At 39.1% G+C, this 15,667-nt stretch overlaps 2 protein-coding genes across 2 annotated transcripts in view; both read right to left on the bottom strand.

Moving 5' to 3' along the window:
- The window catches only part of LOC129721625 (nuclear factor 1 C-type), a 67,963-nt gene extending 63,103 nt beyond the window's left edge, over positions 1–4,860 (bottom strand). Inside the window, exon 1 of the mRNA XM_055674388.1 lies at positions 4,823–4,860. The gene's annotated coding sequence lies outside the window, so the exon portion shown is untranslated. The remainder of the gene's footprint in view (positions 1–4,822) is intronic.
- A 9,423-nt stretch (positions 4,861–14,283) lies between these two features.
- LOC129718586 (transmembrane protein 126A) lies at positions 14,284–15,219 on the bottom strand. Its single transcript, XM_055669508.1, has 3 exons — positions 14,988–15,219; positions 14,628–14,928; positions 14,284–14,571 (listed from the first exon to the last, which is right to left on the bottom strand). Exons 1-3 carry the CDS (start codon positions 15,104–15,106, stop codon positions 14,329–14,331), a joined length of 663 nt encoding a protein of 220 aa, XP_055525483.1. The 5' UTR covers positions 15,107–15,219; the 3' UTR covers positions 14,284–14,328.
- Between the last annotated feature and the right edge of the window lie 448 nt (positions 15,220–15,667).

The raw sequence follows: 15,667 nt of genomic DNA on the forward strand, positions 1-15,667 counted from the left end.
GGAAATGCTGCTCTAAGTGAAACAACGTGCGGTGTTGGCTCTGTCGCTTTAAAGACGGTAATTTCGATGTTGACGACTGTCCGCGTGGAGGAAGGCCAAAAACCATCGAAGATGCTGAATTGGAGGGATTGCTCGATGAGGATGCATGTCAAACGCGGAAACAGCTTGTTTCGGTATGCGAGTCTAAAATAAAGCACTTGGATTTATTATGATGATGCCAAGGGACGTTGAGTGTAATTTTTTCTCCTGAGAACAACTGCTTCAGCGACAAAAAAGCACAGGGTTTTTCTTCGTCGCATCTTGACGGGTGATGGAAAATGAATTCATTACACTAATCGAAAAAAAAAGAAAGTCATGGGAACTCTCCAGTAAAGCTTCTACGTCGTTGGCTTATGTATGCACTTTTCGAAGGTTATGCTGTGTATTTCGTGGGACCAGACATTCATTGCGAGCTGTTGAAACCGAACGAAACCTTCACTGGGAAACTGGCTTTAATTGATGCGAGTAACTAAGCACTTGGGCGGAAAAACGGTCACAATACAAGCAAATGCAAGTAAAAGTGATTCTACTGCATGACAACGCTCGGCTTCATACTGCAGAATTCGTTGAAGCTTACATAAAAACACTCCAATGAGAAGTTTTACCACACCCACCATATTTCCCAGATCCGTTCCGTTCGATGGTACTAGTTTATTAGCAGTTCAGAACTGCCCATACGAAAACGATAAAAAATGGCTTGAGTTTATTAGCAGTTCAGAACTGCCCATACGAAAACGATAAAAAATGGCTTGATTCAGGGAAAGCCTTAAAAGACGAGCACTTTTATCATAACGGTATTCAACAACATTCTCTGAGGAGAAATGCCTTCTCAATCCTGCCTTTAATTATGTTACGAATTCTTGACTACCTTTTCTACTTAATTTTGTGAAACAATTTCATAACGGAATAAGCAAGCGTCCTCCAAACTTAGTTATTTTTTGAAGAAATCAAATAATTGAAATTAATAATTACGTTGCTTTTTTCCTGTGTGGACTCATCACTGCGACCAGAGATTAAATCTTTTGTGATATTAATAAACCCATGCTCAAGTCCTTTGACAAAAAAGGGCCTGATTATACTAAGATTCGAACCCACGACTACCCGCTTATCAAATCAGACTCTGTAACCTTGTGGCTACGAAGCTGCTTACTTTACCCCATTACTTTTCTTTCACTGCGTTAATATTTTTAGGTTGCACAGTAGTTAAATAAAAACATTTTTATTAGAAATACGGTGATGATCTTTTTGCAAAATAAGCATTTTTCTGGTGCGTATGCAAAAATATGGCACATCCCAAATTTATCCCGCATACTGGCAACCTTGACTCTACTGCCAGGAACTCAGTGCCATTTGCATATGAAGGCAGTCGACGCTACGTCGCAAATCGATCCCGTATCCGACAATTTCCGATTTCGCTGAAATTTTTCACAGTTGTTTCTTTTTAATATTTAATAAGGACATTTTATGATATCCGCTGCTCATTTTGAATTACGACTGCTGTTTCAAAAGGGTCTGCTCAAACATGTCACATCACCACATTTTTACAGAGAGAGTACATATTGTCATTTTCGAGCTGTAAAAAAATATATTTTTAGAAAGGTACTTTTTGAGATAGGACAGCAGCACAGGTTTTGGCCATAGCACCAGTTTTGGCCATGACAGAATAAAATTGATGATTGCTGACCGCTTAGATTAACAACGTTATAATTTTTTATTCTCAAAAGTATTTTCAGCAGCACTTGAAAGTTAGGTATTGGAACATATTTTCAATTTCAACATTTCCGAGAATAATTGGTTTCCAATGATATGAAATGTTTTAGCAGTTTTTTCAAATTAAAAAGTTCATAGTGATTGATTTTTTGAAATTTTTTTGCATTTATCCTACTGTAAAAAATTATCTGAAAATGTTTTTCTCTACGATTGGAGAAACAGAATTGAAGTAGAAGGAGAGTAGCAGAGCTCGATTATCTTGATCTTATTCCTTAAACTACATACTACTTCTACTTATTTACACGATAACTTGAAAACCATTTTAATGTGGTAATTTCTAATTGGATGGCGTTGTTTCCGAATGCGATAGCGCTAATAGGTTTCTTTTGATTGTACAGTCACTCTACAATTATGGGTCAGTCAACGTGTTGTCTGAATGTTCAAAAATGGATATTAAATCGGAAAAATTATCAACTACGAATGTTTTACTATCTATCTCTGTGTTCTGATGTGTACTTCCGATCAACAATTAGTTTCACTGCAGTTGATGCGTGTAAATCGGTTGGGAAGAAAAATATCACTTACATAGATAAAGACACAATTATGGTTCATTTTTGGCATTCAAAATCATTTAGACTATAAAATCATCAAAATACATAACGCAAGTTATTATATTGTTATGAAAGTTTGATAATAAGTTATTTTATTCAGGCTTGTCGCATAATCATGTAAAAGTAATAAAAATAGCCAAAATTTGGACTGACCCACAATTGTGTACCGCAAGATGTAACATTACTACAATTATGGGTCACTTCACTTATTGCACCGAACAGAATTATTGTTTTAAGTGACATTTTCAACTTTTAATCATTTCGATCGTATGAATGAGGTTACAAGTGAGTTACAAAAAATACCACTGCTAATGAAAATTTTTCAGTTTCGTGAGAATAGACGTATTTGCGTAAAAGTGACCCATAATTGTAGCTGACCCATAACTGTGGAGGGACTGTACTGCCGTTCTACGCATAGTTGTCCCATGCTACTTTTGGTCGATTTTCGTTTTTTATCACCAATGAGTCTATTTTCACGTATATTTTTCAAGAACTTTTTAAAATAACATTGTTTGTTCCGAATATCTTAAAAAACCATATCAAGTCTATTTGTCCCATCGATGATTTTCTACACATATTTGTCCCACTAGATTTTTTCTATTTTAATTCATCCCAATAACCACTAATTCCCACATTTATAACTTGGGAAGTGCTACAGAGCACTAAAGACTTTTCCTAACAACGTTTGGTACATTACGGGTTTCAGAAATTCGGTACCGAAAATCACTTTGCTTGATTATTTAAATGCGGTACGTTCATATTTTTGTTAGGGATAACTAAGCAATGTTTGCTGGTTTGTAATCTGAATGCTCTTCCTTTTCGAGCATAAAAAAAGAAAAACGCATGATATTCATACGAACTGGCAGTTGGAAGAACTGTCTTTTGTGTGTAGTCAAAATGGTGAAAGCCCAACAACGTTCAAATATGATAGGAATGGGCAATCTAAAAAAACAGCTTTCCTTTTTAATGGTAAGGCATCTGATACTTATTCAATTAACTAAACTTTCATCTCGACTATCATCACTTGCGTATAAAGACAACAAGATTAGCGTGATCATTTTCGTTAAAGGTTAAACTGCCTTGTATCCCCCCAGTACGAACTTTGTATTGGGAAACATCGAATGCACGTGGTGGGACTGATATGTGTAGAAATTACATATTAGAAGGCAAATTTCTCGGCATTATTGTCCCAGTGGGTATTTTTATGAAGAAGAGTGTTAAATGCAAAAACCTTCAACTAGATTTATTGAAAACAGCCTATTGCAAGGTAAATCTGGTTACAAGCCCATAATTGCATTAGTCACATTGACGCAATGCGTAAAAGTATTGTATAACTTTAACATCGTTTTTCTCGTTTGCATGATTTGAAACATGGGACAAATATGCGTAGAACGGCAGTGTACCTACCAGTAGAAAAATAGATTCTCAGAGAGAAATTCTTCGCTATAAAGCATGTTAATGGCATGAAATTTTGTAACATAAAATTAGCGTCACTATGTGATTTAACTGAATAACGAAATGATGCCCACCACTGGTTAGTGCCAATAAATTCACTATACCCACTAAAGATACACTATCACCAAAATAAAGACACGTGCTTTGATGTGTCAGCAAAGAAACAGCTGATCGTCTGTTTCCAACGGTTGGCAGCCCTGTTCCCTGGACCATGGTTCTGTTTGCAACAAACCTTTCGCGATGCATTTTCCTGGCTTTGATTTCTTGGCTCGAAGAAAGCGTCTTACAGAAAATTCTTGGCACCGATCTGAGCATTTTCGCGAGTTTCACCGTGCAACATGTTGATCCTCTGTGCCGCGCGTACGGACCGGGAGCGGTAACTGCCAGCAGTTGTTTCACGCACCGGTTCGGCTGGTGTGTTGGGCTCTGTTTACATTTTAACTGCCAATAAAAGTAAATGAAAAAACGAAAGAACTTAAACAGCATATTCACTACCACGCCGAATACGGAAGAAAAGTTCTTAACGCCTTACAGGCAGGCCCCTAGGGTTTTCTCTTCTTTTCTTTGCTTCTGTAAAGCGCATGGTTGCATCGATACTGTGCACACTGCACACACCAGACTGCCAGAGTGTGCGGTGGAAAAGCGACATAGCGGCTAGCGAGCGAGAGATAGAGAGATGGAGAGACAGAGAGGAAAAATCTGGGCCTCTTTCGTAATCACCACAGCTAGCTGCGATGAAATTTCTTCACCGTCATACACAACAACCGCTGTTTGCACTTGGAGCCAAATGCCCATTCGATCACCCCTCGGTGGCACTGTTGTTGATAAGAATTGATAACAGCGTGGTCAGCGGTTTCAAGTTTTCATCCTCTTACCGACCGCGTTAACCGAATTTTCCGGCCTCGATACTGACACCAATAAAGCAACCACTGACGACACTGACAGTAATCAATGAAAAATATATATTTTCCAAGGCAAGTCCTTGGAAAATACGTCAGATTTCCTACTCCATTCGGGGGGTTTTCTCCGCTGGATAATGCAGTTTCCAAAACTAAGCACGGGGTCAGGCCTACTACGGTTAACAAAACGTAAGAAACACAAATCCTACTAGGAAACTAAAAACTGCACACAGTCTAGACACATTAATCACAGCACACAGTGGGGATGAACACCATTTGGGGGGTAGTAGGCTACTACACAACAGTTCGATATTCTCGTTCTCGTGCAATCTAAGTCTTCTTCACGCACTGACAACTACAGATCGTGGTCGTATGTGGCAGGGCCCTTTCCTAGTTTGGGAGGGGCGCCTTCCACCACCCAGTAGTTGCAGCACGAGTAGCAATAACGACAACAGCAATAACAGCGCAGCAACAACAACAACACCAATAACAACTAACACAAACACAGACACCACGACGACGACGACAACGACGACAACTATTGGATTGGCTTACAACACAGTCATCGTGGCACTTTAAGTGAACTCTAGGATTTCAAGCATATTGTCCTTGTCTCGGTTCACAGCAACACCATAAATCACAGCCTTTCACACTTTTTCACTACTTCCACGAATTTAAGCCCTCAATTTGGGGCAGGCACGGAACGCAACCACGGAATAGAGCCAGATTTAAGATAGTAGGAAGTGGGGGGAAACTTTAGGTGACACTTAAATCAGATCAAAATAAAGAAAAACCGAAGAACGAGGAAAAAGATGCGTGCGTGCGACCGTCGGAGAGCGCTGAAAGTAAAAGAAAATGCACACTCGACTCGCTGCTCGGCTGGGGCGAAATTGCAGTTTCGTCCGCCCCGCCTCCCTCCCAGCCGCCTTGAAAAGCATGCACTGCACGGCAACTGGGCCGGCGAGATGAAAAGCAAGCTGGGAAAATTTTCTCATTTTCGCCCCAACTGACGAAACGGAACGACAGTGTCGCGGTCGATCTCGTGCTGTCGGGATGCTGCGCTTGTGGAAAATCTGTGTAGTTTGAAATGGTCGTTGGTAGCTGGGTGCACGTGATATTATTTTTACAAAGAATTAATAAAAAATTATTAAAAATGCAATTTTTTTTAAAAGCACATCGAAAATATGTTTTATAAACAGTTACCCATAAATCTTTAAAAATATTACCCATCACTTGCTACAACTTCGTCGTATCTCTCCGGCAGAGCTCAAATACCGTTACCATGGCCGTTTTTCGCGCATCAATTGAATTGAAATTCAATTGGAATTCTTCGGTGATGGTTTCGTTCGGTTTCAACGACTCATAATATATACCATCAACTGATCGCATGACATTTATTTTGGGGTTTCTGAAAAGATGAAATTTTTCATCATCCGTCACGATGCGATGAAGAAAACCCTACATTTTTTGCCGCTGGAGTAGTTGTTTTCAAGCATATACCCGCTACAGGCATAAACCAGAGGCTTCAGATCGTAGAGACCCAAATTATTTGTTTTCCAATCATTCTCAGAACACGCAATCTTTTGGAAATGACTTGGTGGGTAGCTCCGATATTAAAAATAAGCTGTTCTTGTGCTTGGAATGGATTCTCATCGAGCAGTTCCTCCAATTCAACGTATTCGAAGGTTTTTGATTATTTTAACGCAGCTAGTCGTCAAAAAACGTTTTCAACGCGATGGAACCAATTGCCGCACGTTGTTCCACCTAAATGAGAGTTTTCGTGAACTTCTTTGAACTCTCGATGCGCTTCAGTCGCCGTTTTCTTTGGATGAAATTGGAGAAGTAAGACCACTCGCAAGTTACGATTATTTGGCACAGACATTTTTACACAATTAATATATATGACGTAACAATAAAATCAGTAACGTGTCAGAGATATTTTTTTTGTTCACACAAAAGTATTAAAGAAGTTCACCTACCGTATACATATCTGACCATCAGGGATGTAGGTATCTGACTACATCAGGACGGATGAATCGACAAGCAGTTATTGCTGGCATCATCTAACATTTGTGGTATGGAAAAATATATGTAATTTAAATTGGATTTTGAACGGCATTTTACATGGTAATCGGAGGTAGAGAACTGGGTCTTGTGCATTTCACATTAATATTAAAAGCAACGTCATGTTACACTTTATAATTTGTATTTTTATTTTAGTGTTTTTTAAGAAACTGTTTATTTTTTAACAAAGTTATAGGTTTGGCTCACAGCGGATTATGGAAAAACAAAAAATGTCATACTACCATCGAGTATTCTTTACTAACTGATTGTCACAGACGGTGCCCTGACGATACCGATTTTGAACTCATTTATGATCTTAAAAACCTAGGTTGTGCAGAATTTGATGAGAGACTTAAGCGTGTACAGTCAGGTTTTTTTACGCGGGGGATACGTACCTCGTAAAAAAACGCCGTAATTCGAAAATCCGCGTAAAAAAAACCGCGCTAATTCAAAAATCCGCGTAAAAAAAACCGCGTTAATTCAAAAATCCGCGTAAAAAAAAACACGTTTTTCAAAAAATCCGCGTAAAGTAGTCCAGCAAGAAGGGCATTAGAAAAAACCCGAGACACTCTAGAACCAGTATTTGATACAGTATATAATTGTTCTCTTTGACGGTCATTCTGGATCTTTCGGTAGGCGGAGAGTATTTTTTGGACTATGTCTTTTACTAGATAAACACTTAAACGTTTCTGGTTACAAACCCACGTTAATTCGGAAATTCTTTTGAATTTTTTTTTGAATCAGCGCGGTATCGCGTACAAAAAACCGCGTTAATTCAAAAATCCACGTAAAAAAACCTCGTAAAAAAACCGCGTATAGAAAAACCGCGTAAAAAAAAACCTGACTGTAGTACACTGTTTGTCTAATGGTCAAATATTTGACCTTCTGACATAATGGTCAAATTTATTTGGCATCATGGTTGTTGTTTGCCCGTGTTTGCCCCATGTTAAAATTGGAGAGTGACAAACAATTATCTTTGACCAAATTTTTATCTGTCAAAAAGTGCCAAATATTTGACGCTTGGTCAAAGAGTGTAATACAGGCTTTAGTAATGTAAATTGGCATAATCCATTGAGAGAGAAAAAAAAGATCGTAGCTGTTAGATATTTTACAGTTACACTGAAAAAAAAATCACACTCTCATACCAAATGCCCTGTACACATTAATACCAATAAACCTACCCAATCATTTTAACAGGTCGACCCATATCGATTTTAATTGGAATGCACGGTATTTTTACGTCTTTTGGCATTTGACGAGTTCTAACATTGAAATCTGAGTGTAAAAAAATGATTTTGGTATGCATGACATGGCGAACCGAGGTGTTAGACATGAAATGTTTCATCTATTAGCATAGAAGTAAGTGGAATCCCCTTGGCAGTAACGTGTTGATTTTTAATAGTGTACTCTATGCCTAAATGAGGATAGTTACTCACTCTGTGTAAGAGAAAATCTACTTCACCAAGGAGTTTGACAGGTAGAGGAGAACATTTGTGCAAAAATCGAGGAAGAAGCCTGATCGTAAGTGTCCCCGCCTTTGTAAAGTCATCCTATTATCTCACTTTCGCGAGAATGTACGGAATTGAAATTAATCTTACGCAAGCGGGAAAAATGAAGAAATAACCAGGACGATTATCCAAAAAAAGGTTAAAGCATTGAAGGCGCTTCACCCGACCAGGAGTGACTCCAAAAACTTCTTTCAGACAAAGTGGTGTTAGAGGATCCTAATGCAGTTGCTGAAACAACCGTTTTCAACAAGTGCTAGATCGAACTTTCATGAGCCTTTGTTCTTTAGGAAACCAGTCGACGTCGAGGGCAAATACAATCGTGAAATCTCTCTGGGTAAGTTGCTTTGGTCGATTGACCAAGGTAATAGAAACTCCGTTGGATCAGGTCTCGAATACCTTACGCAAAGACATTTACCGATTAAGTCGAAAACCGTTTAGTGAAGTAAGCCAACCGTAGTTGGTAACGTCAACGCCAACCACGCTTGTTTTCCTTGGAGGTCTATACAGTCGGATTGCATGACCCACTTACCTGCAACCCAGCTAGTCAATCCTGTACGTCACTGGGAGTTTTTCTGAGCTTAAAAGTCTTTGAAATCATGAGGGAGTAACTCAGTTTGTCGCCGACTCGTTAGTCACCGGGTTGAATTGGGTTCACGGTTGAAGCCACTTCCCGGGCGTCTGTGATTAGCACAGCAGTGACGGAATTAGACAGAATATGAACGACAAAGTTCGCATAACGGAGACCGAGTGTATCTCCAAGGAATTGAAGGAAGGAATTGTGATTGTGGCGTCCAAGATTAAATGTATGAACCTTGTCATTTCATCATCTTGTACTTTATTTCCCTTATCGTCTGCGCGGAACGTTTTTCTCATTATGTTCTACGATTGCGCCAGCAGTTAACCTTCTTTGAATCCTAAAAAAACTTACGTTATTTACCCTGGTGTGTGGTTTTCCACACATATAACTTTTCAATTTATTTTGGACAAGAAACAACTTAATTTTGCCCCAAAAAATTTTTTCAATTAGTGCTCACATATCTGAAGCTATAGGTACCAAACAATCCTATTTCGAAAATCGGATAGGGTGTGTATGTGTGCAGAAGTATGTGTATGTGTGTTTATTTTCATTCTTACGACCAATATATCTCGATTTTCTCAGCATCGGCTGAACCGATTCGATTGTTCTTAGTCGCGTTTAAAAGAGCTTAAAGTTTTGTTATGTAATGATAAATATCGTTTTGATCCGAAGGTTCATTCAGAAATGACGTAACAAAATGTGGTCAGCTTATATAGGAACTGATAAACCAACCGGTTTTTTTCCAGAGGTTTGACTGATTTGAGTCCTTTTGGGATTTGGAGGGTAGATTTTTATTCAAAAATATACTTAAAATTAAATGATAATTTCGAAAGATATGTTGAAATAAAAAAACTTGTGGAAACGCCTAGTACATTGCAGTATCTTGGAGGTAACTAATTGAATGATATTATGAGTAGTGTACAAAAACAATCTTGAAAAATACATTATCTCATCTGTGTGATCCGATGGTTCATGCAAAAGTTACGAAACAAAACGTTTTTACATGATATGACCAATTAAACATGCTATGATAGCAATTGAACAAAAACAATCCTAACATCGGTTTGACCAAATGAAACAATTCGGTGCTAGGAATGTTCGTAAGAATATTCTGAAATCCATGTTAAGCAAAGTAAGCAAAGCCTTGGTGCTACATTCCGATTCGGAACTCGACGTTTTGTTTATTATACACAGACTTCGCAGTCAACTGTTTAGTGTAAAGGACAATTGCGGAGCTAGCGCTACGATCCTACTAACACTAACAGTTTATCCCGAGCCGAGAGCCGAGCCAACCCACGACGACTGGCTTGTTTGACCATCTCGGGAGATTCATTCTAAATTTATTTCAATATACCTAAAAGTGCGAGTACACTTGTCTTGCAGTAGACATAAAACTGTGTAAATTTGAACACTGCTCAACCAAGCTGTGCAAACACTAAATAGGTACTTTTTGCATTAGCGTATTCGTAACCCATATATGTGAAAATTCTCACACTGGGATGAAACAAATAAACACATACTTTTACACATCTCCCACGTAGCCTTTTGATTTATATATTCATGTTGCGAATTTCAAGAATGCACCTATATACATTCCTAAATTCAGTCAAATCGTTGAAAAAAAATCAATTAGTTTATCAGTTCCCATATAAACTGATCACATTTTGTTACATCATTTTTGAATGAACCTTCGAATCAAAACGATATTTACCAGCAACTAACTAGACTTTAAGCTTTTTCAAACGCGACTAAGAACAATCGAATCGGTTCAGCCGGTGCTGAGAAAATCGAGATATATTGGTCGTAAGAATGAAAATAAACACACATACACATACTTCCGCACACATACACAACTTTTTCGATTTTAGAAACAGGATTAATTGGTACCTATAGCTTCAGGTATGAAAGCACTTAATAAAAAAATTATGTTTGGGGCAAAATTAAGTTATTTCTTGTTAAAAATAAATTCGAATGTTGTATGTGTGGAAATCCACACACCAGGGTAAACAACGTAAGTTTTTAAATATCTCATTAACCAAAAATATTTGTTCCTTGAAAAATATATATTTTGTGTAAGATTGATGGTTTAGGAATTGTCAAGAAATTTCGTCAAAATCGATCGAGAAGTTTTCGAAAAAAAATCGAAACAAAATTCATTTGTGTGGTTTTCCACACAAGGGTACAATGAAGGTTAAGGGACGGTTAAGCTAAGGGAAAAATACACAGCACAGCCATAATGGAAGAGAATTTGGTGGTCGACGTGATCGTCGAAGGCTGTTCTTCGTAACAACTGAGGCGTAAAATATTGGAGAATCTCTGGGAAGTGTTCGAATTCAGGAGCAGGAACTTAAGGCTGACAAAGCATTCAACGAATCCAGATTCGGAGAAGGCAAAGAGAATAGAATCATGAGCCGGTTTCCAACAGCTTTTCATCGATGCAAAAATGTGGGACTTTTCGAATCTGTCTGCCGTAAACGTTCAGTTTCAAGTTCAGCTATGAAAATTCACGTAGTCGAAGAAATGGAAGAAGATGTATCTAAATCACTGCCTGAATTCTCAGCCGTCAAAATCTCAACCGAGGTGTTGTCGAATGGCGGTTGAAAAGCAAGTATACTACAATTTCTACAGTAGTTGAAAGAGTGAATGTAGATGTATTCATCGATTCTGGATCAGACGTCAATCTAATCTCATCTGAAACTTGGGAGAAACTGAGAGCAGGACGTTGTTTCAAAATGGGTACGCGGAAGCAGCAAAATGAGATTTCATACGCTTCAAGCAAGCCATTTAGCATTCTGGGGTCCTTCCATTCTGTAATAAGGATGCGAGAACGATCCATCGAAGCGGGATTTCTGGTAGTTAAGCAGGTAGGCCTTAACCCTTAAGGTATTACGAACGATAGTGCTCCATTTTCGAAGATAGCAAACACAGTGATTCGTATTTCAATGGATCAAACAATAACCCCAGTAATTCAGCCGTCACGCCGTTTCTCAATGCCCCGTAAGGGAGCCGTCAATGGAAAGCTTGATGAGCTGCTCCGGAAGGACATAATCGAACCACAATGAGGCCCCGCCACTTGAGTACCGCCGTTGGTGATCACCAACAAGACAAATGGTTCCATCCGACTGTGCGTTGATTTAGCCCAGTAAATCAAGCAGTTATGTATTCGTGAACGGCACTCCCTGCCTATCATTGATGACATTCTAGCTAAAACTTGGGAAAGGAAAAGTATTCTGTATATTGGGGATACATTTTTTTTTGGAATTAGAGAAAGAATCGCGTGTCATCGTTACCTTCATAACACAGCACGGGTTGTATCGTTTCCAGCGGCTACCGTTTGGACTTGTAACCGCTCCAGAGACATTTCATCGAACGATGAACGAACTGCTGGTTAATTGCGAAGGCACAAATTGGTACCTATACGATGTCAGGGTAGAAGGAAGCACTGTTGAAGAACATGATTTGAGGCTCATCAAGGTATGTTATGAAAGTGGACAAAATAAATCAGGAGGAGTAGTTTTCAGTTGGGATAAATGCAGGATACGGGTAACAGATTTTGATATTCTTGGATATCATATCAATAAACAAGGGATCATGCCTTCTGATTCTAAATGGGATGCGATTATGACATTTAGTTAACCGTTAAATGCAAGTGGGACTTGCAAACTACATGGGCAAGTTTATACCAGACTTGGCGGCTGTGGATGAGCCGTGGTTCTTACTGAAACGTGTCAATTTTAATTGGAGTGAAAAAGAGGAGATCGCGTTTCATGCTATAAAGCAAAGATAGGCAGAAACTCAGAGGCGGCAGAACCGTCCCATCTTGAAGCGGTTACGCATAGCTCAAGAAAAAAACAAGGATCGGATTATGGAGTTACGTCAATATTTGATTATGTATCACTCATGAAGTCAAAGTCACACGACAACCGGAAAGGTCCTAGCTGAGCTGATGCTTGACCGCAAAATCGAACGAAACGTTCCTGATGCAACGATGGAGTCTGATGGAATGAGAGATCAAGACAGATTGGAAGAGGAGAAATGGAAGATATATGCAGATAATCGACGGAGATCAAAGCCATGAGGAATCTGATGTAGTCAAGAGAGGACCTTACGTAGGGATTCGCTGGACAGAGTCAGGTAAGGAATACCGCTGCCCACTTAAAAGTCATTTCACCGAAGCTAACCATCATATCAGACGTCGGGATCGTCTGTAAGAGAAGACCAACAGTCAGAGGAGGCGGTGGATGAATTGAATTACCACCATCGACAGGGGGTAACTCTAGAGAGAATGCTGCTAGGGCTAGAATATCGAAAAGGATTAACTCAGCTTCGTAGTCCCGAATCGTCTGTGTGAACTGCACAAACGAGAGCAAATGAACGGGTAATTGTTCGGCTATCTAGCAAAGCAAGCAAAAAGAGATAGACAGTTCGATCGTCAGAGGGAACAGTCGGTAGTTTGTGTCTTTGGCTGTGAATCCGGGTATCAGGTGTTTCAGCTGCTGTGAAGTACGTTTCAAAGTGGTTGAAACTAAAAATTCTGGTTAGCGAAAACCCTACAGTGATCTCATTCCCAAAGCCAGGACCTATGCCCTATGAATTACCACCTGAAGAACCCTTTATGATACCAATTAGAAAAAAAAACTGTGAACGAATTCCTGATTCTTGCTTTGTTTTCTCGGCGGAAGCGAAAGCGATTGTTTTGGTTGAGAGCGGGGGCAAAATGCTCATCTTCAACGATTCGACAAGCTTTGTTACGGCAATTCAAGAGAATGGGTCCAACCATGCTAAGACCAGAGCGGCTTAAATAGGGATGGAAAGGACTGGTGCAATGTTGTGTTGGATACCAGGGAACGCTGACATCCCGGGAAACACCCAAGCAGATGCTGTGGCCAACAATGTGCAAGAAAGCGAAACAGTTGTTCGTATGATTCTAGCAGTGGACAAGATTCAGGGGTACATATGGAAGGTTTTGGAAGAAGTATGGTATACAAAGTACGACCAAGCCCGGGAAATGAAACTTAGAAAGATTACAACATCTATTTAGCGGCCTGGAAGGAAGCAGAATTAGAAGTAGTTCCACGCAAGCTCCAAGCAGGTGTGAAATTTTTTTTTTTTTTTTTTGTTGAGGGGTTTTTAACTGCTAAGCAGTCATTCAACCCATCAGGTGTGAAATGTATGACACTGTTCTTGCCTGGCACAACATAAAAACGGAGACAAAGCCAATTAAAAACCATGCTGAGTCTCATTTTTCTAAGCAATTTGGTCAACATCCCAAAAAGAAGTGTGAAACAATGGGTCAACCATAAAAGTAATAATGACAAAGACTAGAGGAGGCTACTTTGAAACAACTACTTCCATGTTCCCCTGATAAAAAAAAACTACTAGAAACCGATTGTTAGTTTTCTAATATCTACATTTAATACTATAAACAATAGTACCACACTAGAAATCTAATCAATGCATTAGAACTAGAAACTCTTATCCCAACTTTCAGCATCCAAATCTTTCTCTATTTGCATCAGTTTTAAATTGATCCTATGAACGGACTCGAATTCTTTGCTGGTTAAAAACATCGAAAGCAACATGTTGAACGCCAGCATTATGGTTACGGCCATAGTAATAGGCCGAGAAAGTTTCTGGTACAGCTTCAAAACCTCCCGAGGCTGTTCGGTGATTGAAGGTAACCGAAACGTAAAATGACGTGTGGCAAACTGAAAAAAAAATATGAATAAGAAACACCGATCTACTGTGACGGAAATATGCTTACCATGAAGGCAGACATTGGTGCCAGAAGCATCGGATAGACGGTACTAAAGCCAGCCTGAATCATACCTGCCCTCGTTTGAATACAAACCGGGCACTGCCGTCTGTTGAGAATTATTCTAGGCACTATGAAGAACTTGTGAAAAAAGGTAGACATTATAGCAGGTAAAATCACAGCTGGTACGTAACTGGATAGCCGGCCAAATGTGCCCAGTTTCAGCTTTGTTCGGAAGTGGTGGTTTATGTAGACACTGGATACGACCGTTGTTGCTCCCAGTATTCCAGGTGTGTACTCTAGTGGCCATCTGATAAGGGGGTAAATATATTACGAATATGTGTTGAAGAACAATTTCGACAAACTTACATCTCCCATTTGTTGTCCCATTTTTCAACCAATCTCGTAAAATATATAACCGCTTGCTCCTCGGTTAATTTCACCGCATCTTGCGGTATTTCACTTTGAGTTTTATGTAATAATGCCATAGTTTGTTACCACTCCGCACTTCTGCAGCAGCCGGTTTAGGATTTTGTTTTTATTTTGATTATGAAATAACTTCACCCCGTGAGTGATTATCAGAGATGCCAGTTTCTTTAACATAACTGTATAAAGTATTTGCTAAATATGTGATAAATATTTTTTCTGAAATTTCAAATAATGGTAAGGTAAAATTTTAATAACGACATATTTCCTTTTTCGCTGGTGAAATCAAAACTGTCATTTTTTCGATTCCAATTTCCGCCGTAACACAGAATGATAATCAACCTTCGTTTCCATACGCGTTGACGTTGTTGCTATTTGTTTGGTTTTTGCATGCGAAAAAGGAGGAAGGAAATATTTTTGCTTTTGTCATCACGCACATTTTGACAATTGCATATGAGTGTTCACGTAAGTGCGAACAGCCTTCAAAATCTCTTTCAACGCGAATAACCCGAATTCCAGATCAAAAGACAGTAAATTCTCTTAGTGCTAATCGTCTGGCATCCGTGGTGAGTACCGAAAGCAATTTGACATTTCTATTAAACACCACATTGACAGCCACCTAT

This window comes from Wyeomyia smithii, chromosome 1 (genome assembly GCF_029784165.1).
Source record: "Wyeomyia smithii strain HCP4-BCI-WySm-NY-G18 chromosome 1, ASM2978416v1, whole genome shotgun sequence".
NCBI classification, from domain to species: domain Eukaryota; kingdom Metazoa; phylum Arthropoda; class Insecta; order Diptera; family Culicidae; genus Wyeomyia; species Wyeomyia smithii.